The sequence below is a fragment of the Pelophylax lessonae genome (genome assembly GCF_965119305.1).
Source record: "Pelophylax lessonae genome assembly, chromosome: 6".
In the NCBI taxonomy this organism is placed as follows: domain Eukaryota; kingdom Metazoa; phylum Chordata; class Amphibia; order Anura; family Ranidae; genus Pelophylax; species Pelophylax lessonae.
The window spans coordinates 68,784,851-68,810,887 of NC_138773.1; the positions used below are offsets into that span (position 1 = coordinate 68,784,851).

General features: G+C 43.7%; 1 protein-coding gene across 1 annotated transcript in view; it reads right to left on the reverse strand.

The window, feature by feature from the left end:
• RAB11FIP3 (RAB11 family interacting protein 3) overlaps positions 1 to 26,037 on the reverse strand; it is a 174,676-nt gene that overhangs the window by 34,014 nt on the left and 114,625 nt on the right. Inside the window, exons 8-11 of the mRNA XM_082261081.1 lie at positions 25,426 to 25,580; positions 20,467 to 20,643; positions 16,301 to 16,441; positions 5,314 to 5,349 (exon numbers count right to left, since the gene is read on the reverse strand). Of these exons, the coding sequence (XP_082117207.1) occupies positions 5,314 to 5,349; positions 16,301 to 16,441; positions 20,467 to 20,643; positions 25,426 to 25,580 (509 nt within the window). The remainder of the gene's footprint in view (positions 1 to 5,313; positions 5,350 to 16,300; positions 16,442 to 20,466; positions 20,644 to 25,425; positions 25,581 to 26,037) is intronic.

The window sequence follows — 26,037 nt, forward strand, 5'->3', positions numbered from 1 at the left end:
CAAATAGACGATTCCCCTGAAAGGGGAGATTGGTCAAGGTCTTTTTGGAACCTAGGTCAGCTGACCAGCATTTTAACCACAGCACACGTCTGAGGATCACTGCTAACTTAGATGCATGCCCTAATAAGGGAGTTGTGTCCAAGGCTGCGTCACAGATAAACCGTAGCCCTTGTATGATCTGTTCCATCAAATCAGATGTCTCCTGGGGAATATCTTTTCCCCTAAGATCTTGGCGTACCATTTTCGCCCATTCCGTAAGTGTCTGGGAAACTAGACCAATAACAATTACTGGTCTAAATGCTGACCCTATCAGAGAAAAGATAGTGCGGGACTCTGCTTCTATCTTTCGATCCACCGGATCCTTAAAGGACGAAGTGTCCTCCACTGGAATAACCGTGGCTTTATTCAGCCTGGAAATAGGCGGATCCACGACTGGTGGTACCGTCCATTTCTTAATGATGGATTCCTCAAACGGATAGCGTCTAGCAATACGCTTGGAAATAGTAAAGGTACGTTTAGAATGCTCCCATTCTCCTTTAATCTGATTACCAAAACATTTAGGTACCGGAAAAGCCTTCGCCATCTTGATGGGCTTATTAGTACCGAAAGGCCTCTCTGTTTCAGTTGCCTCTGCCGGTAAAGCCTCAAGTTTTAAGGTTTCTTGCACTGCCACAACTAGTGCGTCCACCAATGCTTCTTCCTGAATTATAGCAGGAGAAGAAGCGTCCTCCTCACTGTCTGAGGGGGCTTTACCTGGGATAACAGCCCTTGCAGAGGAACCTGCAACTGCCGTGACCATCTCTGAATCTGAGTCAGAGGTGTCAGATGGTATAGGGGTAGGCGGGGGTCGCTTCCTTGACCCCCGTCCCTGACAGGCCGCCTCCACCCGAGCCACCATAGACTCCAAAATTGCTGTAAATGACTCTATACTCTGTGCACCGGCGGGTCCCGAGGCCCCCTCGAGGGAAACAGGTGGGGGAATATGTGTGGCAGGGTCCATGATAACTCCAGTTACTTCCTGGATAATATAATTCAAAAGAAAAAAACTCTTTTTTTTTTTTTCTGACCCCCAGCGCCACAAAAAGCCCCTTAGTGTTACCTGCTAGGGATCCCTATCGATCGAGAGAGAGAGAGATAGACCCCCAGGCTCACCACTTGATGCTCAGAGTTAAACTGCAACAGCTTACAGCGCTGTCTTGACAAACAGGAAGTCTTTTGGCTGGCTGCCCAGGAAGAAGGGAGGCGGCTCCGCCCCTCTGCACGCCTTCCGGCGCCTCCCCCAAGCTCCACGAGGTGTAGGATCACCTCAAACATGGCCGCCCCCATGCTGGAGACACGAGGCTACGCCAAAATGGCGGCTCGTGCGATCCAGCAAAAAAAATGGCGGCGGCCTGCATGGGGATATGGCGTGGTTGGCGGTACCGGCCCTGGCGGACCGCATGGCCGTTCGGGAGGCCTGCTAATAGCTGGAGATCTGATTTGGAAGGCAGTCTACATGTCCGTGGCTTCTGACTGGTAGGTAGCTTATACTTAACCCATAAGATTCCCAGAATGCCACAGATTACATCTTTAAAACATGTATACAATAGATTGTTAGCTCCCAAACCAAGCCTCCTGGCTTTTGCACACATAAAATCACACTCAAAGTAGGAGGATTTGTGACATGTTATAGGATAGAAAGAACTCTTTCTTACCATACAGAGAGGGGCCCGCGTTCACCACAAAACCCGTCAGGGAAAAAGGGGGAACATACTACTCACCATACCGGAACCAGGCGGGCACCAACTCCTGACAGTACCCCTCTCCACCGGGGCGGGAGGGCTGTCGACCGATACGGACGCCGTGACTCATGGTCTTTGGCGTTTCAGCGAGACGTTTAACTCGCGGGTTCAGTCCTTTTAATGGGACTTTGTCGCGGCCGACCCAGCGCGGAGCTATGGCCTGCACGCGCTCGTAGGCTGAACTGGGGTGACCACCGGATCTCAACATCCAGCCCGTCGCCCAGTTCAGCTTTCTTGCTTGAAGATCTCACAGGAACACTGGAGAAAAAAAGCTGTCTAAAAATCCTTTTAGAAAAAAATTCTTGCCAGGACCTAAGATCCCAGCAAGGTATGTAGGTCCTTACTCCTAACTAGACAGAAAATAACTGATTTGCTGAGGCAGAGAGAGAGAGGATATACCCTCTGGGACTGCCCCTAGGGTGTGGCCAGAGCTTTTTAATTTCCTGTCTAGTCCTGCTCCTGTGGAGGTAACATAACCCGAAGGTGGTGTATCACCGAGGACTACGTCTGTCGATGAGCGCTAGAGAAATGCACATTAATAAAATGCAGGTGAATACACATGAATGCATTTCAATGTGGAAAAAAATGAATGTGACTGAAGGCCAATGCAGATGCATTTAGAATTTTTATGCATGTCGTAGTCATGTGAATGGGCCCTTAGCATGGAAGGATCAGGCTGTCAGTAGCAGGCTATAAAAAAATCTTGGTCTCACTATTCGGCAATACATGGAGGATATACAATGATCAGCCATAACATAAGGACGTTCCACCTAATATTGAACAGGCCCCCCTTTTGCCACCAAAAAAGCCCTGACCATGGACTGCAAAGTAACATCCACATGAATGGCAGGACCTAAGGTTTCCCAGCAGAACATTACTCGAAGCATCACACTGTCTCAGTTAGCTTGCCTTTATCCTATAGTGCATCTTGGTGCCATCTCTTCCCCAGAAAAGCAACCTTCTTCCATTGTTCTGTGGTCCAGTTCTGATGCTCACGTGCCCATTGTAGGCGCTGTGGACACGGGTCAATATGGGCACCCTGACCAGTCTGCAGCTATGCAGCCCCATACACAACAAACTAGAATGCACAGTGTGTTCTGACACCTTTCTATGAGAACCAGAACTAACTATTTCAGCAATTTGAAATACAGTAGCTCTTCTATTGGATCAAACTACATTGGCCGGTTTTCCTTCCTGACCACTACAGACCCGGAACATCCCACAAGAGCTGCAGTTTTGGAGTTGCTATGACCCAGCTGTTTAGCCATTACAATTACAATTTGGCCCTTGTCACAGTCGCTCAAATCCTTACGCTTGCCCATTTTTTTCTGCTTTTAACACATCAACTTCAGGGACAAAATGTTCACTTGCTGCCTAAAATATCCCACCCACTTTCATATGTCATTGTAACAAGATAATCAATGTCATTCACTTTCCCGGTCAGTGGTCATATTATTATGGCTGATCAGTGTATAATATACATATGCAACAAGCCATAGGCTGAGGACAAGCCCTGGTCTATAGTGTTTCCTGACGACTCATAACCACCATATGTAGTGAGAAGCCGTTCCTCTTATTTACAAAGGAAGCATTGCTTATCTGCGTTTCCCTTGCTGAGCCTTCGTTGTGTCAGGACCTTCCTCTGCTTGCAGAAAATACTGCTGCATGAAAGTTCTGCTAAATACAAACGTTACCAAAGAAGTTTTCAAGGGATCACCTTCCATTCCACCTCCCAGGCCACATAATAATTGCAGGACACAAATCGATACTAGTGAGAGCAAGCCAGCTGCCATCTAATTCCACTCACGTTGGTATTCTACTTCATTACAGATGACCCATAAAGCAAACCTTTACTTGTATAAAGAACTGCAACTGACCAAAGGAGTTAGGCCAGCCATAGATGGTGCAATTTTCTTTTTTGCAACCCAAATGGCTTGATTTCCCCCCCCCCCCCTCCCCCCCATCAACACAAAATGGAATCCCTTCCACTGTGCTATTGGGTTCTCCCGGTGGGGGGAGCCGTCCCTGCCAGGAGAACACACAGTGATTATTACTAGCCACTATAGCCGCTGGCAATAATCGCATGAGAAATCCAACAGGCTGGTTGTACCCAAGTTGATCGATCAACCAATCAGGGTACAAACCTGCCCAAAGTTCAAATCTCAGCCGGTCCCTGCTGAACTGGCCAAACTTTCAGTAGTCAGCTTTAGGCCTCATTCAGACAGGTGAATGAGAGGCCGAATAGGCTGCTGCGCTCAGATGCACCCCTGGATGCAGCAGCACTTGATGTTATGGTTGCATGCACACTGGACAAATTGCGGTGGCCAGTTTGTATGCAGCCAGAAACACATTGCCTGGAGGCAAACTGTCTGCATCCAGGGATAGTCAGAGTATCTAATCGGATTTAACCACTTGAATTAGCTGCAGCGAAGGCCATTGATTTGAACAGGGCATAAATCTGGTACACACTGAGTTTTTTTTCATTAAAAATCTGTCAGCTCCAGTTGAAGCTGCTGTACTATGTGAAGTTAGTAGAGCGATCTCCTTTGATGAGCTGTTGTGTTCTGACAGGGGGACAGCCCCCCCCCCAACCAGAACACCCCGGTTAGCGATCTCCGCCATTGGCAGAGAGCGCTGATTGGGAGTCAGCCGGCTGCTTGTTTTACAGTATGTCGTCCAGCTTCTGTTGGACAGGGTGGCAAACACACGGGCCATATGTCTGCCGTTTTTTTTTTGGGCTGGCCAATGTCTCCTGACATTTGGCCTGTGTGTATGGGGCTTAAATCTGGCCTTGCCACTGCTGGCAGCACACACTGTGCCTGCAGTTAGCATCCTCGCCAGCAAGCATCGCAAATTCTCACCATCAGCCTGCAGCTGCCAATGTGAATGAAGCCTTATGGTACAATCACACCAGCAGCTGCATTAGAATTCAGCAGCTGGAGTGCAGTGGGATGACAGCAGTAGCGATGTGCCGATTGTGGTGCATCACACGGTTCAAACTTTAGTGATATTTCATTAAAGGATAAGTCCAGGCAGAACCTAACACTAAACCTGCTCTGTGCCACATTCTAAACCTAGTCTATTCAACCCTGTAAAGCAAAAAAAAATTGCTGTACTTCCCTATTCTGCAGTCAATCCAGTCTGGTCCCACGCTGAGCTGTCAGTGGCGGCTTTAGCATGGAGGCGGGTGAAGGAGAGGCACTCGACAACGGAAGCTCAATAGTAAGTCTATGGGTGACATCACGTCCCATTCATTTCACAGCCGTTGTCGGTCCTCTCCTGCACACAGCTTCCGTTGCTAGAGACTGGACCCGATTGGGTGCAGAATAGGTGTAGAATAGGTAAGCACAGTGATTTTTGCTTAACAGGGTTAGATAGAATAGATTTAGAATGTGGCACAGAGCAGGTTTAGCGTTAGTTAGGTTTAGCCTGCACTTATCCTTTAAGTTCCACTGGATGCAGGGCAGTAATGCAGATGCAGAGCATGGCTCTGTGAAACCGATGTCAGCCAAGCATGGCTAAGGTCACTCACCTGGCCTCCTTTCTGCTGCAGGTCCTCTTGTCAGGGCTGTAGGAGAGACAAAAGTGATAGTATAAATGACAGTGAAAGAGGGAGACAGCGGATAAACAAGAGGAAGTAGTGGGAAGGTTCCACCACACATCACACGCAGAAGCCACGAGAGGCTTAAACAAGCACAGCATGCAAAGCAAGTACAGGAGAGGTATATATACCATGCCATGCAGCAAGACTATGTATCACCTAGCAAATAGGAGAAACCAAAACAACAACAGGGAGAGAACGCTGAAGTTACAAAGCGGAAAATGTACACCAGTACAGGCACCGAATATTGCTGAGGTGGAAAAAAAAAAAAGTTAATGGTCACATGACCTCCCTATCAGTAGAAGAGCTGGGATGATTCCTATTTCCTGCACCAGGAAAAAACAATAAATGGAGCACATCCAATCACATCACTCCCTGCCCCCCTGCATCTGTCATCTCATATGATAAGAGCCAACCTGGCCAAAGGAGGTTATGCACGGCCACTGACTATCTTTACATGGACTGTAGGAGAACAATGAGCCTCACACACAGATGATTTGGATTGCACAGTGATGACAAATGGTGTTGGCATCTCAAGAAAAACTAGCTTTGTTTTAAGAAGAAAAAAATTCCACATAAATACTAAGCAGTTGATTTACTAAAGGCAAATAAATAGACTGTGAACTTTGCAAAGTGTAGTTGCACTCTGCAAGACCAGTGTCTCCAGAGCTTAGTAAATGAGCAAAAGCTCTGCTGACTTCCACCATCCAATCATGTGCAAGCAAAAATGCTGTTTCTTTTATTTTCCTTGCACGTGATCGGGTATTCTTTTTAAAGTGAAGCTTCACCTCATTTAAAAAGCTCTGGAGGAATTGCACTTGCAGGGTACAACTGCACTTTGCAAAGTGCACAGTCTATTTGCCTTTAGTAAATCAACCTCTAAGAGTCTTCAATCTGCACTTGCATGATGCAATCTGCATGGTGAAGTCATGGATGCCTTTACTTTGATCACATGATCAGTGGCAGTGCTGTAACAAGAGAACCCCAGCACACTCCACCAAGGGCATTACTGGAGTCATCCATAAAGGCATTTGCCATTATACTGATTTCTAGAAGTTGTAGTGAGCAGGTTACAAATTCAGGGACCAAGGATTCTGCAGAATTCCATCTGCAGACTAAAGTCGGCCACAGACAGTTCAAAATTTGGCTGGTTCTGCAGGCTGGCTGGACTGAATTCCACTTCAATCCATCTATAGGCAGGCTGGTTGTATGGAAGTCTATTAATCAAATTCAGTACTACCAGCCTGTCAGGTTTTTTTGGTACAATCACTGCCGGTAGTGATCACTGTATTCTGACGGCAGGGAAACCTCATGCTGTCAAAATACAATTGCTCAGCGGAAGGGAATTCCCCCGTCAACACTGACTGTGCTGATGGGGAAATTGAGCAATTTTCTTTCTTTCAACCCATATTTGTAGGAAAGAAAATTGCATAATCTATAGCCGGCCTAAAGGCTCATGCACATGGGTATATTGTTTTGTTGCCAGCAAACTCCTGCATAAAAACTTGTAAGTACGCTGTTTACTTGTAATGTTTGTGATAATCTTTACATGAATACAGCATGCATGGAACCTATTGGACGCCTCTGCTCAGGACCGACACATCAATATCAACAATATGCCTGGGAGGTGGGAAAATGTGGACTTGCTCCCCGCCTCTTTTTTTTTTCATTTCTCTTTTTTCTTAGTTTTTTACATATCTGCATTAAAGATTAAGTTACTGATGTTAAATAGTGGGAAGATACTTTTCACGATCCTGTGCCAGCGCTAGAAGCTTCATCGGTTACACTGGCCGATTTTTGTTGTGGAAATTTTATTATTAATGGTGTGGACATTTTTCAGGAAGTGTTTTATTTAAATTGCCAGTATGTCTCCTAGTGTCAGTTTACCGGTAATCGCTATGCACAGCGAATATGCCTTGACTGACATTGAGAAAAGACCTGTAGTTGTAGAAACCTTCCATTAAATGGAGACCACATACCACTTGCCAGATGTCCCGAACGGCAGGCGTTTTGAGCGGCTACCGCTGGAGCGGAGGCCGGTCCGGATCTATCAGTGCGATGTGAACTCCTCCGTGCAAATGTACATCAGCCAGCTGGGGCCCCGGTATTCACTGGCGGAGATATGTCTGGGATGTGGAATTATCATTTTGATAAATATCTGCCCTTTTGCTGGAATAATGGCTGGTAGCGTTCTGTTATGCTTGATCAGGCATGATTAAAATACGGCTATTGACTCATATACAGGGGTAGGGGTAAAAACAATAATAGCGAGTGATTAGCAGTGGCAGCAATGCTGGCTACAAATTGTTGATATTTAAATGCCAGCCCAGAGAAATGGTGACAAAAGATGGCGGCAGCAGGCTGAAGGGCCCATGTGCACATGTAAACAATGCTGAGTGTGAATGTCAGCGCCGCTGTTTGTGACCAAAATATAATGATGAAAAGTGCTGTGTGCTATAAGGTGCTCAGTGCAAACTTGTGCAAATGTATATTAATATATCAATTGATATCAATGTCCTACAAATATGAATATCCTTCACATACGGTTAGAAAGTGCTTGAGTGTGGGTGTCAATCGCTACCACTGGTAACCAAAATAAATAAATAATTTAAATGATGCTATAAAAGTGTTCCCTGCAGACTGTGCAAATATGTATTCATATACTAAACAATATCAATGTCCTTATACAATAATGAATGTCCATCAAATACAGCTCCAAATGCAATAATTCCAATGTATTTAATGGTGGTGATAAAGTGCTCCACTTCAAATCAAAAGTGCTCGTGCTCCCCTCTTGTCAATTCACTAACCAGAACATGGAATAGAGATGGCCTGTATATTAATATGGAGAAGCCTTAAAACCGTATCCTCTTTCAGGCAGGACATACTCCAACTGCTGTGTCCCCAATCTCCTTGGTATGATCGGTATATACTGCTAAAGCTGGTATTGCTGGCCAGAATCCTCCTCAGTAATATATAAAAATGATATCCGCCATAGTGAAGTATGTTATAACCGCTTTATTCAAACAAAAATATCCACTTACATTACAATAAAATATGAACAGCAAACTGTGGTACGGTGGTTGACGTGGTAGTTGAAACCACAGCGTCACAGTTTGCTGTTCATCTTTTATTTTAATGTAAGTGGATATTTTTGTTTGAATAAAGCGGTTATAACATACTTCACTATGGCGGATATCATTTTTATATATTACTGAGGAGGATTCTGGCCAGCAATACCAGCTTTAGCAGTATATACCGATCATACCAAGGAGATTGGGGACACAGCAGTTGGGAGTACGTCCTGCCTTAAGGGGATACGGTTTTAAGGCTTCTCCATATTAATATACAGGCCATCTCTATTCCATGTTCTGGTGAGTGAATTGACAAGAGGGGAGCACGAGCACTTTAGATTTGAAGTGGAGCACTTTATCACCACCATTGAATACATTGGAATTATTGCATTTGGAGCTGTATTTGATGGACATTCATTATTGTATAAGCACATTGATATTGTTTGGTATATGAATACATATTTGCACAGTCTGCACGGAACACTTTTAGAGCCGGTTCACACTACCGCGACCAGAAAGTCTCCCCATGAAGGAGCGACTTTTTAGCGCGACTTTAGCGTGACTTGGAAGAGACTTGGAAGAGACTTGGAAGAGACTTGGAAGAGACTTGGAAGAGACTTGGAAGAGACTTGGAAGAGACTTGGAAGATAGGCGACCTTTTTGTGGGTAATGCCTGGGTAATCTTTTTCTTCTACCTGGAAAGTCTGATCACAGTCGCTTGAAAATAGATAAGGATCCGACTTAGAGACGACTCCCATTGAAGTCTATGTGCACAAGTCGGATAGAGGTCGCCTTGAAGTAGTACAGGAACCTTTTCTGAAGTCGGAGCGACTTCAGTAGTGCATATTAACCGCTTGCCGACTGCTGCACGACTATTTACTGCGGCAGTCAGCCCCTCACAGGCAAAGCACCGTAGGACTACGTCGCTAGCATGTGAGGCTCTAGGGAGCGAGCGCGCGCCCACGAAGGCGTGCTCCCGCTCGGTCACAGACCCCCCCAGCGCGCGTGTCCGGCGGACCCGATGTCCGCCGGTCACTCGCGATCGTCCGTTACACCGGGAGAAAGGCAGGCGGCTAATGTAAACAAAGCCGCCTGTCATTCTTCCCTGTGTAAGAACAGAGATCATACGGTTCTGCTATGTAGGACCGTTGATCTCTGTTCTTACACATCAAGCCGCATCCAGCCGCATCCAATCACAGTTAGAATCACGCCCCTAGGGACACACTTAACCCCTCCCTCTCAAAAAATAAAAATAAAAAATAAAAATTAACCCCTTCACTGCCAGTGTCATTTTTACAGTAACAGTGCAAATGTATAGCACTGATTACTGTAGAAATGTCACTGGTAACCCCAAAAGTGTCAAAAATGTCAGTCAAGGGTCCGATCTGTCTGCCGCAATGTCGCAGTCCCGCAAAAAAAATAAAAAGTAAAAAAATCGCAGATCGCCGCCATTACTCGTTAAAAAACAAAAAACAACAAAAAAGACAAAAATCTTTCCCTTCGTTAGTAAACGCAATAACTTTTGCGCAAACCAATAAAAATACGCTTTTTGCGATTTTTTTTAGCAAACATATGTAGCATAAAACAAATTGGCCGAAAATGTTAAAAAATTTAGATTTTTAAATTATTTTTTTGGGAATTTCATATAAAGAAATTTAGAAAAATTTTATTTTTGCAAAATTGTCGCTCTTTTTTTGTTTATAGCGCATGATCAAAAAAATCACACAGGTGATCAAATACCACCAAAAGAAAGCTCTGTTTGTGGGGAAAAAAGGACGTCAAATTCATTTGGGTACAGCATTGCACGACCGCGCAATTGTCCGTTAAAGTCAAGCAGTGCCGAATCGCAAAATAGGTCCTGGTCAGGAAGGGGGTAAAATCTTCCGGGGCTTAAGTAGTTAAGACGGCTCTCATTCATTTACATTGAATTTGTAATGACAAGCGACTTGGGGTGACTTGAGGTCGCACAAGTCGCGTCCCAAGTCGGAGTAGTGTGAACAGGGTCTAATTTAAATTATTTATTTATTTTGGTTACCAGTGGTAGCGGTGACACCCACACTCAGCACTTTCTAACCGTATGTGAAGGATATTCATATTTGTATAAGGACATTGATATCAATTGATATATTAATATACATTTGCACATGTTTGCAGTGCACTGAGCACCTTATAGCACATAGCACTTTTCATCATTATATTTTGGTCACAAACAGCAGCGCTGACATTCACACTCAGCACTTTTCAAGGCACATACACCTTAATTGCCAGCAGCAGCTGTTCACAATACTAAATTTATTTATAAGTATAATCAATACTCCTAAGCGCAAGGAATTTCATTTACATGTAAACAATAGCACAAACATTTACATGCATACCACATAAAATATAGTCTATGTGCAGGCCTGAACGCATATTTTTCTTGTTCTGGTTTATGCAGAAATATGCTGCAGACCAAAATGAAGAAGTGTGCATGAGCACATAGCAAACACTACCGCTGTCTTCAAATCCGTATAAATTATAGATCTGTACGCAGCAAATTGTATGTCCTTGTGCATGTAAAATTTGATTTTTTGGGCTATTATGCCATATGTATATTCATAAAGAAACTAAAGCTGACCATAGACTGATCAAAATTAGGCTGATCCATCCATGGGCAGGCTGGTTGTACTGAAGTCAATCTATTGTTTTGACTGCAGTACAACTAGTCTGTTAGATTTTTTTTTTTATGCGATCATTGCCAATGGCTATCACCACCAGCAATGATCATTGGATTCTAAAGGCGGGTAAACCTCCCGCTGTCAGAATACAATGGTGCAGCGGGAGGGATTCCTCATCAACAAATCAAGCAATTTTCTTTCCTTCAACCATTGGTTGAAGGAAAGAAAAATTGCATAATCTGTGGCCAGCTTTATGTAGCTGCTGGGGAAAGGAAAAAAGAGGATTATTAAAGGGCAGGGATGGCGAACCTTGGCACCCCAGATGTTTTGGAACTACATTTCCCATGATGCTCATGCACTCTGCAGTGTAGTTAAAGCGGAGTTCCGCCCCCCCTCCAAAAATTAAAAGTCAGCAACCACACATACTGTAGCTGCTGACTTTTAATATTAAGACACTTACCTGTGCTGGAGTCCAGCGATATCGGCGCCGACATCGGCTGTCGGGTGCTGCCGCTGCCATCGCCGTTAAGGGAACCCAGCAGTGAAGCCTTGCGGTTTCACAGGCAGGTCCCTACTGCGCATGCGCGAAGCGAGCTGCGCATTCGGATTGGCTCGGCGGCGGGGGGTAGGAGGAGGGGGCCAAACTTCGCCGCGGCACCGTTTCAGGAAGTGGGGAAGGGTACCTGTCAAAGGGAGGAAGCAAATGAGCGGAAGTTCCACATTTGGGTGGAACTCACCTTTAAGCATCATGGGAAATGTAGTTCCAAAACATCTGGGGTGCCAAGGTTCACCATCACTGCTATAGGGTGTCACGTGAGGGACAGCTCAGTCTGCTGACATCCAAGAAGATGATGCCAAGCAGCAGTCTCAGGGCTTTTGAATGTCTACACCACTGAGGTTTTTCAGGTAAAGAAGATGCCTAAATTACAGTAAACGCTCATTTAATCTTATAAGAAGAGTGTTGTTGAAATTAATGGTCTGACGAGAGGGTCTTTTTAAAAACGGTAAGGAAACTTTCAAACAAAGTTTCCTTGTCTTTTTTCCCCCACCACCCTGAGCAGTGCTAGATCAAAGCTCCATGCTTCTCATTCTAGTGCTGCCAGGGCCTATGGCAAAATTTACATCCTTTGATCGTCTTCATATCTTCAGGTTAGCATGTGTACAGTGGAATCACACAGACTTCTATGGGAGTTGAAAGGACACCTTGGAAGCCCCCCTCCCAGGAGCATTTACTCATATACCCAGCTTACCTTTTTTCTCCTGCCAGTCCATTCAGTCGGTGCACGGGCAAAGCACAGGTTTGCTTTAAGGCTCATTTACACAGGGTGCATGGGGCCATATAATGTAAAAAACAAACTGCCATATTCCCGTGCCTTGTGCATACAGCCACCAATACAAATAGGTGACAGGGCATAGCTGTATGCTGGTAAGCACAGATCCAGAATATACATGTGTACAGGTCTACAGGATTAGGCTTGTGACGGTATCAGATTTTCATGCTGCGATTAATTGATTAAGGTTTTGCCACGGTATACGGTATTATCACGGTATTCTATTATTAAATTTAAATTATTAAATTTCCACCTCACTTCAATTTCATTGCTGAATTTAGGGGCTTTGGTTCACTTATGCACATTATTATATAGTCAGTCAGTACAGACTCTGTGAACCAGGCCTAAAATAGGTCATCAAGCAGTGTCTGGCCTAACTGGTGATAACTGGTCCTGGCGCTCGGCTCCGATCCGATGGCCTGGTCATTAAGAGGGCAAATCCTTGTGGTCAAGAAGTGGTTAAACCTGAAGGAGGTGTTGTTTATAAATGACTTTACTATTGCTTTAGGCCTGGTTCACATGTATGCGGGTTGGTGGTTCACATGTATGCGGGTTGGTGGTTCACATGTATGCGGGTTGGCGGCCCACATTTGCACAGGCATAGCAGCCCGTTGATTTGAACGGGCTGCTATGCCCTCATTTTCCGCAGAAAAAAGGTGCATGCAGCATTTTTTTAAAATTCAGTGGCCTTGAAATCCATCCTGCTTTTGCACCATGCGACTAACCTGCAGTTCCTGCTCTGGCAAGCTTTCTGCATTTTTTGTAGACACTGCTTGATGGCTATATAATAATGTAATGTGGGCTGCTATGCGTGTGTGTGTGTATATATATATATATATATATATATATATATATATATATATTTATTAGAGCTGCACGATTCTGGCCAAAATGAGAATCACGATTTTTTAGCTTGGAATAAAGATCACGATTCTCTGTGTAACAAAAAAAAAAAAAATTGGGATAACTTTACTGTTACGTTTTTTTTTTTTTATTATTCATTAAAGTCTAATCATTGCGTTTGAAAGACTGCTGCGCAAATACAGTGTGACATAAAATATTACAACAATCGCCATTTTATTCTGTAGGGTCTCTGCTAAAAAAATATATAAAATGTTTGGGGGTTCTAAGTACTTTTCTAGCAAAAAAAACTGATTTTAACTTGCAAACAACAAGTGTCAGAAAAAGATCCAGTCTTTAAGAGGTTAAACTTCCTTTCTCCCTGGCAGAGGGAAGGAAAAGATACAAATGTAATCATTTTTGTTTATAGTTACTGGGAGACTTAATGCTGAAAGGTGTTAGCTGTGTGAGTGAATGAGTCATCCAGCTCACTGAAATGTATCAATTCACAAGTCAGGCAGACTTGACAGAGAAACTCGGTATTTTAAAAATGCCACAATAACAATACCGTGGCTATGCAATACCGCGATATATCGAATTACCGAAAACCGGCATATGTCTATACAGGATGCATGCCCCCTGATGCCATCTGCATCCAGGCATGTACATCTACAGCTATACACATGTATTAACTCCCATGCACAAGAATACATCCAGCTTTTATGATATACAGCCCTAGGTGCCCATGTCCTTGAGCCATAAAGATGCTATTTCACAGCTTTTGTGCTACACTTACAATGCCTCACACATTCATACTGCAGGTCTGTTCATTTTTTAACCAAGCAGCACAAGTGGAGTCACCCGCTGCATCATGCTGGTTTATTAAACACAACAGGCGCACTAAAAAGGCAGCAGATGAACACTTGCTCTTCACTTCTAGATACCAGAGACCTTGTTTAATGTGAAACATATAGAACATCTAACACATCATCAATGTTTCTAGATCTGATGAGTCTTCCCAAACTCAAGTCTTCAATAGTATTTCCAAGTTCCAAAGCTGTAGAGTCCCAGAAGCAGAACATTTGTCATGCAGAGACTTTCCCATAGACTTCCCATACATGCACAGCAAAGCTTCAAAAAACCGGACCGAGGGAGGCACACCGGGGACCCTTCCTAAGAAGTACATGTGATTTAATAGGGGAACAGAATACTCTTCATAAAGGTTACAGGCTCAGTGACAAATTTGGTATAAGAAGATTCAATTTTAAGAGGCAGAGCTTCCTGCTTTACCTAACGCGGTATTAAACCCAAAACCAAAAATGTAATATATTGCAGCTTACCAATCATTAGATGCGGTGGCTGAATTAGTTTTCTTTTTCTAAGCTTTTTCCCTCGGTTTTCATTGGTGATCTGGCCAGTAACACACCTCCTGTATTAGTGTCCCCACTCTGGATGAAGGAGCGCAGGGTGCACAGCAGACAGCAGCATTGTCAGTCTGGAGGGGGAGGGTAGTGTTAAGCAGCCCATAGATTATGATATTTTTTTTACTTACACCATGGGTATAAGAAAAAAAAATCGCTTGATTCCCCCAATAAACACAGTCCGTGTTGATGGGGGGAATCCCTCCCACAGCACTATTGTGATCTGTCGGTGGGGAGCCTACCCGGGCAGCAGAACACGATTACTGCTAGCGTCTATAGCCACCGGCAGTAATCACATGTAAAATAATTCAAAAGTGTGGTTGTACCCAATTCGATTGATGTATGGACTTGGGTACAACTAGCCTGCCCATAGATGAATCAAATCTTGGCGGGTCCCTGCTGAACAGGCTGAGATTTGATCCATCTATGGCTGGCTTTAGATGGACTACCAAATTTTGATACACTAACAAACTAAAGCCAAACTCCAGCTAACGCTTCCTAATCAGTAACAGCCAAGTTTATTTTTTTCCTTTTGGGATAAATTTTTTACATAAATAAAAGCGGATCATTGTAAGCACCCCTGTCAGTGGTAAATGTTTTGTTCCAACCCTGTAAATTATTATATCTGGAAGAGAGCTTGTTCTTTAGAAAAACCACAGACTAACTGGCAGGAGGTGAAAGTGAAGGAAAGAAAAAACTAGTGCAGACCTCACATCTAAGAATTGGTAAGATGCAATATAATAAAATGTTTGCTTTTGGGTTTAATACGGCTTTAATAAAATGTCTTAGAGGTAAACTGTAATGCAGCAAAACACCAACAAAAGAAAGTTCTGATGCAAGCTGCCTTTCCCCACATGTAGCTCTTCACACGCAATAGTTGTGGGAGACTAAAATTGAACCTATTTACTAAGCGACTGCCTGGAAACAGATGGGATCTGTAAGTAAGGCAATATAATTTCAAAGTTGCATTGCTTCATGACAGTGCCCCTGTAAAGAATTAAAATTTCCCTCCATAGTGCACTGGTAGACATCTGTAAAAGACTTGATTTAAGGGTTGCACCAATGCCGAATTGCATGCAATTTGAACAGGAATGTGGTGCGATTGCTGTCTAAATCACAGGCGGATGCCCGCACCACTCCTGTGCAGCACCCAGGCTTGTCATAGTGATTTCAGCCTGGGTTCACACAGGAGCAGTGTGGGAAACCGTATTTGATGATCCAGACCGGAATCACACCAAATTCCTATTCAAATCACGTGTGATTCTTTGCAGTGCGATTTGAGGTTATCCATTTTGTATAGGCTAAAATTGCTCCACAAAGGTATCGGCACTCAGTATCGGCACTCAGTATCGGCACTCAGTATCGGCACTCAGTATCGGCACTCAGTATCGGCACTCGTGCTCGCCGGTTAAAAAAAAAAAAAAAAAAACGGCATTGGTACAACCCGCAATTTTGAAATAAAAAAAGCAGCAATGTGTAAAATGCGCTAAGTCTAGGCGCATTGCCTGTAAGTCACATGATCTTCTCCAGGAAAGGCCCCATTCAATGTATATACCTCTCCCTGTCCTCACTGCTTAACAGTCATGCAATGTCACCTGTCCATCTCGAGGTATCGGAGACGGGTGGATAAGTCTTCCAGGCGGTTGATATGTTTGTGGCACTGGCTGCAGTACAAGCCCCCCAGGGCTGAACAAGGTGGGGGTGCCAGATGTTGGCGATCTGACACAGGGGCACCACTGGGAAACGCAAAGATGAAGATGTATATACCTGACCTTTCAAGGGGTATATAGAACATAAGAAACTATTGCAAACTGTAATGTGCCCATATGTTATGCTGTGTGCTGAGCTTGGCACCTCACAAGTAACAGGACATTGTGATGGAAAGGATACGCTCATTGTATACATGGGAGCTTTCGGAAGACCTCAAATGACATCCTTTAGGTTGTGTCTGTGTGGCTCAACCTTCTGACGTTCTCTCAATAAGAAGATTGGCCACCCAGGGGAGCAAAGAAAATCATTGTACCTATAGCAGCTAGTGTTCATCTGAATACATCTCCCATTTCAAAGTTTGGGGTGGGCACCAGTTGAGCAGAAGGCTAACCATATACATTAAGATTTCCCTTGTTCAGCCCCATGGGCTGGTAGAGAAACAAATAGTTTTCCTCATCTATGCTAAACAGCGCGGATGGACAAACCTTCCCTGTTGGCTATTGCATTCTGACCGCTGCTGCTCCCATGGCTGTCAGAACACCCAGAAAGTGACTGCATCTGATTAGCTACTCGAGAATTTTCTGACTGGCTCCTAGTTTCATACTGACGTTTGTTGAGCTGGGTGGTGCCGACAGGACCACCCATGGTGGCAATGCTGGCAGATTCAGCAGAATAAGCCAGACAAAAAGTAATCCTTCAGCCCCAGTTCACACTGGTGTGACTTGTCATGCCATTTGAAAGTTTAAAGTCACATGACAAGTTGCACCCTCTTCGTGCCTATGAAACCGTTCAAATCGGTGCGACTCCGACTTGCACTGATTTTGAAAAAGGTTCCTGCACTATTTTTGGCAATTTCATACGCGACTAGCATAGACATCTGTAAATGAATTTGCACGGATGTCGGCAAGACGCACACAAAATCGCACTGCCTTACAGATTTGAATTTGCGCTGGCATATAATTGGTCAACTTCTAAGGCACATGTGGAAGAACCACAAACATCTATCCAAACCTCTTTGAGGTAAAAGAAGATGAGACCCTCCCTGTCTTTAATATTGGCCAACCTCCCTTTACAATGAACTTTAACTCAGCACACAGCAAAGCACATAAGAACATACGTGACATCTACCTGTATACAGTCATATTAAGCCTTCAAGTAAACCTGGTGTCACAAAAGTTATATTAAAGTGATTGTAAAGGTTAACATTTTTTTTCTAAAATAACAAACATGTTATACTTTCCTGTTCTGTGCAATAGTTTAGCACAGACCACCCCCGATCCTCCTCTTCTGGGGTCTCCCAGTGGGGTTCCTGGCTACTCCTCTTTTCTGCGTGCTCCCATAGCAAACCACTGGCTATAGGGGCGCTCCTGCAGGCTTTAGCTCGAGCCGAACGGTGTGCATCTATTGACACACGCAGTGCAGCTCAGCCTCACCCCCTGCTCACAGGATTGGATTGACAGCAGCAATGGCTCCTGCTGCTGAGCCTCCTGTAAGAAGAGGGGAGAGAAGAGCAGTGCTGCTACAGATAGGCACAGCACTGGATCAAGATCACACTCAGGTTAACGGGCTGGGGGAGCTGACATGGAAAGATTTTTTTTACCTTAAGGCAGAGAATGCATTAAAGCAAAACTATACTTACCTCGGCTCCGGCAACGTGGCAAACCGGGGGTTCCCTGCTGGCCGCTGACATCTTCGGGTTGGGTGGGGCATGCGTGGCAGTGCAGTTAGCTTCAGCACAGCCTAATTTAAACAATGAGCTGTGCATGCAAGGCTCCCTTTACACGGTAAGCAACTTTAATGCAGAAGAGACAAAGCATGTCTCCTCTGCAATAAAACATCCTGCCAATTCGCCCATTTTTATTTGTTAGCATAAAGTTCCACTTTAATCTAGATTACGTTTTCATCCACTTTCAGGTGCCTGGATTTAGCTTACTTTAAATCCACTTTTTTTTTACCTGGCATGTGACCCTCAAGACATTATTTGTAATATTCAGCATCCAGGCCACGTTGAGAGCTTTACCGCTCTCCCTGAATCCTAGAATTAAAAAACTCAAATCCTTCTGTTGGCTGTATGAGCAGTTAAAGGTGCAAGCTTCAGGATCCAGGGGTCGTATCATAGTTCTTGCCTTTGGATATAAGGGAAGTCTGGAATCAAGGGTGCCTATATGGTGAGCAGAAGCAAATTCATTTTTCTATACAGGAGTTATTTAGTTCCAACAGTTTTCGAAGTGCTTTTCAAAGTAAAGGAAGAACACACAGTTTCAATACAATTTGGCACAAGTGGGTTTGGAGGGCCTTGTTCATGAGAGCTTACAATCTAAAATCTGGATTTGAATGAAGATAAGTGCGGACAGCAGCTGGAGGTTTCTGCAAACATTGCTAAAATACCACTCTTGGTAAAGAGCTGTAGCTGCATTAAAGAGAATCTGTCATTAAAGTTAAAACAAACAACAACAGCGGTTAGTATAAAAGGAAGGCACCTAAAATGCCTGTGTATACCAGTTTCAGCCTCCCAAGCCTGGTTCTGATAGGCAAAGTGCCAACACTTTCTCGCCTCCACCAATTCCTATTAGTCTATCACTATGATGGATAGCTTCACTGGCCAATATACAGGAGGAGTGGGCAAGCTTTGGCACAATCAAGAAATGTGCAGAGCGCCTGTCAGAATGGCCACCCTTTTGCCATGACAGGAAGGTCTGGGAAGGCTGATCTAGGTATGTGAACAATTGTTTCATTTTATTTTGATGACATTCCCTTTTTGGAAATCCAAAGTTCACTTTTTGGTAAAAAAAAAAATTATAAATGCACATTTTTTTTGCATTAAATAAAAGTGCATTTAATTATTTTTGGAGCCTGTAAAGCATTGCACCAGCGATCAGCAGATTGCTGGTGCCATGCAGGTCTCCTTCAGATCTGTCAGTGCATCTGTGTGCCCAGACATCCTATACGGGCAAGCACTGTGGTAGTTCATTGAGAACTACGAGCCGACAGCTGCAAAGGATGTTGGGGCTTGTAGTTCATTCATACACAGAGCTGTGTGAATAAACAACGTAGCCATGTGGGTGGAGCCCCGTACGGTCACGCCGGTGTAACGTGAGAATTACCTACCCCGTGAGAAAAACCTACCCTTGTCACTTCCGGCCAGAAATAGCTGAGCAGCGCAGCAGTGCGCATGCTCAGAGCCCAGGAAACATAATGGAAGAACTGAGGAGCTTACTAGTGCGCATGCGCACTAGTATTAAACGATCACGGTGTACCGTGAAAAAAACCTACCGACGCGGCGGTTACATAAAACAGCTGTGCTGAAATACGAGTGATCTCCGCTCCTGTCCCGGTCACTTCCCTGCTCTCAGCTAGTAAATATAAAAGCGGCTCTCGGCTCCGTGATTTATGTTCTCATACACCCGCCGCCGCTTTTATATTTACTAGCCGAGAGCAGGGAAGTGGCAGGCACAGGAGCGGAGATGACTCGTATTTCAGCACAGCTGTTTTAAAGTAACCGCTGCGTTACATACAGTGCCGAGCACCGGAAGTGACGAGGGGTAGGTTTTTCTCACGGGTAGGTAATTCTCACGGAACACCGGTTTAAAAAAAGAGACAGCTAGTATGGGGAACTTCTCCCCTTACTGCTGTCCCAGGGAATGCGGGGATCAGGTGGAGGTTGCAGAATTGGGAACATGTTTCATGTTCCACCCTAAAATCGGGTGGAACATGTAAGATGTTCCCAAAGGTGAACTTATCCTTTAAGGCCTTGTTCACGCTGCTGCTGAGGTCCATACATGAATGGGCCATTTGTTTTTGCGTCTCTAACTGGCAGGTGCTGCATGCAGGCAGCATATTCAAGTCTATGAGGATGCAGCAGCTGCATGGACACAGATGTTTGCCCTAATGTGATGGGCATGCGAGTGAGCATCCCCAAATGCAGACTTGAATGGGCTGCCCGATACAGCATCTACTGGATAGAGACACAAACAGTCCTGACCCTGAAATGGCTGCGGTCAGGACCCCTTACTAAAGTTTGCTAGTGTTTAGTTTTCCTAAATTTTCTTACCTGGAGGTGAGGTGTTGGGTGCTGTTTGACGTTTCTGTGAAACTGTCCGGCTCATCCTCGCAGTGACTGTTATACAGGTCTGGTTCCGCTCCTTCACCAAAATCCTCAAACTGCTCCTCCTGGCCAGCTACAGTGACCACCGATATGTCACACAGAGAGAGCTCCAGACCTTCAGGCCTGAGAGAGAGAAAAAGAGTGAGCGGGGCAGAAGGTAGAGGCAGATGGTACTGTACAGGAATTATACACAGCAAATATTACAATGCCTTCCTTTCACTTTCTGACCTGCACTGGGAGAATAAAATGGAAGAAACAGGCCATAAAAGTATTCTCACCATATATGGTCCTTTATTTCATGATTCACCTTCTGCATATCTTGGTGCAATACACTTCTAGGACCTGCATTCACTTTCTGCACCTGTCCAGGTGAGCCCAAGAAGGCCCACAGATCTATATGGTGTTGATATAGAATGTTAGAGGTGCAAGCGTTTTTTTTTTTAAATATAAAGTAGGGAAGGGTTTAAACCAGGCATGTCCAACCTGCGGCCCGGGGGCCGCATGCGGCACGGAACCGCAGGCAATGCGGCCCACTGCCCCCTGACAATTTTTTTTTTTTTTGCTGGAGAGGAAGGAAGTCAAGTCGGGGGCACGGCCACAGAGGCAGCCTTGGAGGGGATCATCCACTAGTGTTAAATTAGTGCTGGGGGGGGGGGGGGGGGAGGCGCGGTAGCATGGGAAGGGCACGGCGGCGTTTTATTACTTATATACCTTAACTATAGTATATATTTTATATGCGGCCCGAGAAAATTTCTCTACACTCAATGTGGCCCAGAGAAGCCAAAAGGTTGGACACCCATGGTTTAAACCCTTGGTAAGTTTATTTTGTGCTGTTGCAGATGTCCCATTATGGAGAATTTCCTTCACTTCCTATCCCAGGGATAAAATAAATTAGGTGAGGGGAATTCCCCTCTAAAAGAAAGTCTCCATTTCAAGATATTCCTTTAACTTTTGTTCTGGTCTAATCAAAATGTACCTCCTACTACTTTGTGTCCCGGGGACAATGGTCAGCAGCAAATAGAGAGTCAAACTTTCAAGAGAGGACATAGACAACAAGGGGTCTTATGTGTATGTGAAATACCGCGCCTGCCCTTGTGATTGTAAAAATCTCAACTTTGGGTAATTTCGCCGTCAATTTAAGTGTATGCTTAAATTCGGAAATGGAGTATGATGAGGCGCTACTACCCTTGTTTTGCACCAATTGATAAATGATTTTAAAGTGAAACCATAGGATTAAAAAACAATATTCAATATTTAAATTTTTTCCTTACTGCTATATATTTATTCATCTACTTATTTATTATATTTATTTAAATCCACTCATAAATATATTGCACTTTGTCACTTGAGCATAATATATTGTATTTTATTATCAATTTTATTCACAAAACACGCAATATTGTAACATTTTTTATGCACTTATTCACTTTAAATGAGTTGTTGAGTATAGCATAATAATTTTTTGCACATCTACATGCACTTTTGCATCATTTGCGCAATCCTTTTTGATTGCACTTGAAATTGCACAATTGCACTTGAAATTATTTAAAATTTAAATTATTACTTTAATTTATTATAATATAATGGTTTAATACCCACTAACTTGTGTATAATAAGGATAATAGTGTGATATTATACCCCATCTTACAATATAACATACACTTAAATTTGATTGCACCCGAAAAGACACAATTGCACTTTAAATATTGAGTATTGTTTTTTAATCCTATGGTTTCACTTTAAAATCATTTATCAACTGCTGCAAAACAAGGGTAGTAGCAACAAGGGGTCTTAGCCTTCTTTAGTCTACAGCTTAAAGCAAAGGCTCTGTCTATGCATATTCTGCAAATAAGTCTCATGTATTTAAAAAAGCATGGTAAAAAAAAAAAAAAGGGTAGACCTAATTCGTAAAGTATGCCATCAAATTAGTGGGGTAAATGTTTTCCAGGTCATGACCCCAAATCAGGCAAACCATTTTTATGGGACCCCATGTACCATGCAATTGCATGCTGTATTTAACATGGTCATCCAGAGGTTGATTTATTTTTAAAAGGTTATTAAATAAGGGCCTATATATATTTAGAACTATGGAATAAAAATGTTAAAATAAAATAAATATATGGGGCTTGGAAATGGAACAATGGTTTCAAGTTTTAATCATTTAAAGGAAACTGCCACACAAAAGTGCAAGCTGAAGTTTGGATCTCAGTTTTGCTTATTTCACCCGATAAGCAGGGACAAACCGAATCAACCTATACTAAGCCTTCCTGGTAAACCCTGGGTGTTCTGTAAGGCAATAATTTATCCAGGGTTTAATCTTTTTTCTCCTAAACACTCAACTTAATTTTCCTATTAAAATACACAGTCTACCTCAATTGTACATGTACCGTATATAGCAAACCTTTTCAATGCTGTCTAAACTCACTTCTTCCTTTCGGAAAATCCCTAGCTCTTAACCTCTGGCTTTTTCCTCCTAGAACTCCTCAAAAAGAGTTTTCATTTTATATAATAGTCTGGATTCAAACTTGTTAAAATAATTATTTTAGCATGCCCGCTCTTGTAGCTCTCACACAATTATGACGCCCAAACTGAATATTTATATTGACAGTCAAAGCCCATCTAGCACTGTCCGCTCATGTCTTCCGTTCAATAAAGATGAAGCCATTAGAAAAGCTGTGCCCCCATCGTTCTTTACATACACTTTCGACTGTGACCCTTAGGCTACGTTCACATCTAGGCGTTGCTATTTTTACAGGCATTTTACAGACGTTTTTAGGTTGACAAGTAACCAATGAAAAAAAATAAAACCGTCCGTAATCTGCCAAAAAAGAAGCTCCTGTACTTTTTTGAGTGATGGCGTTTTGCTCAATTGAAATGAATAGGATTTGGCTTGTTGGGCGCTGAGGCTTAAAGCAGAAAAACACCTAGATGTGAACGGAGCCTAAAGCCTCGTACACACGCATCGAAAATCGGCAGGGAATTTTCGTCCAACGACCGATCTGCCGATTTTCGGCTTGTTAGTATGATGCTTCCGACAACCGACTCCGACTTTTCGGCCGAAAAAAATTCTGGTGTGCAGGCTATAAAATTTTTGTCCACCGTCAAAACACGGCCGATTTTCGTGCAGTCAGTACAGATTTCGACAGGGAAAAATCTAATGAACAAGTCTGGGCATGCTCAGAGAAGAAAGAACACAAAGAAAGCAATCCAACACATGACATCACTTCTGAAGTAGAATTTTGTTGGGCGAGAAAATTTGTGTGCAGTCTAGGCACATTCCAACCAACAAAACACAACTCTGGTTGGGCCGATAATCGTTGTGTGTGTACGGGGCTTAAGGCTGCACACCCCAGTCAAAAAGGGTCTGCTTTCCCATAACCAATACACCATATAGCCCAAATTCTGTGCACACCTGACCATCACATCTATCTATATGGTTGAAGGATCGTGGATACTCCCATAAAAATGATTGAGTTTGGGTGCTTCTATCGAAAGCTACTGGTAATGCTGTAGCATACAAAGATTATTTTTTTAGACAACTGTGTGCTTCCAACAGTTTGAGCCATGGCTTGATGGTTCTGTGGAGGAGGAACTCAAATGGCCGATTCTATTAACACCTTTGAACTGGATTGAAAGAGGATTGCAAACAGAGTCTTCTCATCCAACATGGATACCTTGCCTTACAAATGCTATTTTGGCTGGATGGGCACAAATTCCTATCGACACAATTCAAAACCTTGTGGAAAGCCTTCCCAGAAGAGTGGAGGCAGTTTGAGAAACAATGGGCTGCGAAGAAACTCCATTTTAGGGCCCATTAATAATAGGAACGGCATGTGAATCGGACAGGAACGCTGTGTGGTTCCCGTGTGATTCACATGTAGTTCTGTGCAGTGCAATTTCAGCCCGTTCATTCTGAATGAACTGAAATCACACTGCACCAGAAGTAGTGCATGCACTATTTTTTGAAACGCATTATACTGGCTCGCATGGTACTCTTGTACCATGCAAACTGGTGCAGGCAAATGCACCTCATTTGCGACCTGCTTTTGGGGTGACATTAACTTTGCACTAACACCTGCTGCAGACTGCAAGGGCCGTGCGACTGGAATGCAGTGCGGGAAACGGGCATGGAACAAGGGTTCCCCACACAACTTTTTTGTGTAAATGCATCCTTAAGGTTTGTTTATGGTTTTGGAATGGGATATCCAATAAGTTCATATAGATTTAAAAAGTTGTTTCAAAACTATTGGGCATTTAGGAGTTGACTTACTAAAGGCAATTACACTGTGCACTTGGAAGTGAAGTTGCTGTAGATCTGAGGGGGGGACATGCAAAGAAATTAAAAAACAGCATTTTTGCTTACACATGATTGGATGATAGAAATCAGCAGAGATTCCACTCATTTTAGATCTTTCCCTCAGATCTATAGCACTTCTAAGTGCAGTTGTAGTTCACAGTATATTTGCCTTTATTTAGTAAATCAAACTCTTAGTGTATTTCAGCTTTTAGCTGTTGCAAAATCTAAAAGGAGAGGTTGAATCACCCTATAGCCTTTTATGCCTCTTAGGAGGTTCAGTAAACGGATTGCGCACCTTGGGTTTAAAACTTCACCCAACTGCCAAAAACAGGATCTTATTAGCTAAATTTTGTTTTTAAATAATTTTACACTGAACAGAATCCAGAAGATTCATATTCCCACTGGCAATAGCGTGGCAAAGCTGGATACCCAAGTAGAGCGATTCTGCCATTGCCATCCTCAAGAGATAAAAGAAGCCAAAGGATAAATCAGAATCCCACCATAACAAAAACCCATATGTTCTGGGAGGACAGACCCTTTACCTGCAGTCTGAAATGCAGTGTGCCTATTCACAAGCTTCTCTTTTCTTCGGAAGCAAGAATACTCACGATGCAGATGTGTGTCCGCGAGATCCTGCCCCATCGCCCTCCGTTTCTTGGTCTTCCTGAGCCGCCAGTCCTCCAGTGTCTTCATCTGTGAATGTCTCACACTCGCTGTAGGCACTCTCCGAGCCCACGTAGGCGCTGTCTGTCACCTCCGTCACCTGTGGGGGACACACAGACATTACATGTAGAAGACTTTACTTCAAATTGTAAAACTGAAGTTTAATCTGCTTACATTGGCCTTCCCTGGTTCCTCCATTTCTCGCTCATCAATATGCTAAAGAAATGTTTAAATAAATTTTCCCGGTATTCATATTAAAAGAAATGAAACACAGGTGGGGCCAGACCAAGGGCTCTTTCACACAGGCGGACAGTTCAGATCCGCCTGTCCGTTTTTTTGACGGATCTGAACGGTCACCCCATGCATCTCTATGGGGCATTGGATGTCAGCGGATACATGTCCGCTGACATCCGATCCGTCAAATCTGGACGGCTGGAAACCCTATTTTTCCATCCGTCTAGCGGATCGGATGAGAATGGACAGATGTCCCATCCGATTCCCCCATAGAGATGTATGTGGAACTGACAGCTGTGTCTCCACACACAGCGCGGAGAACA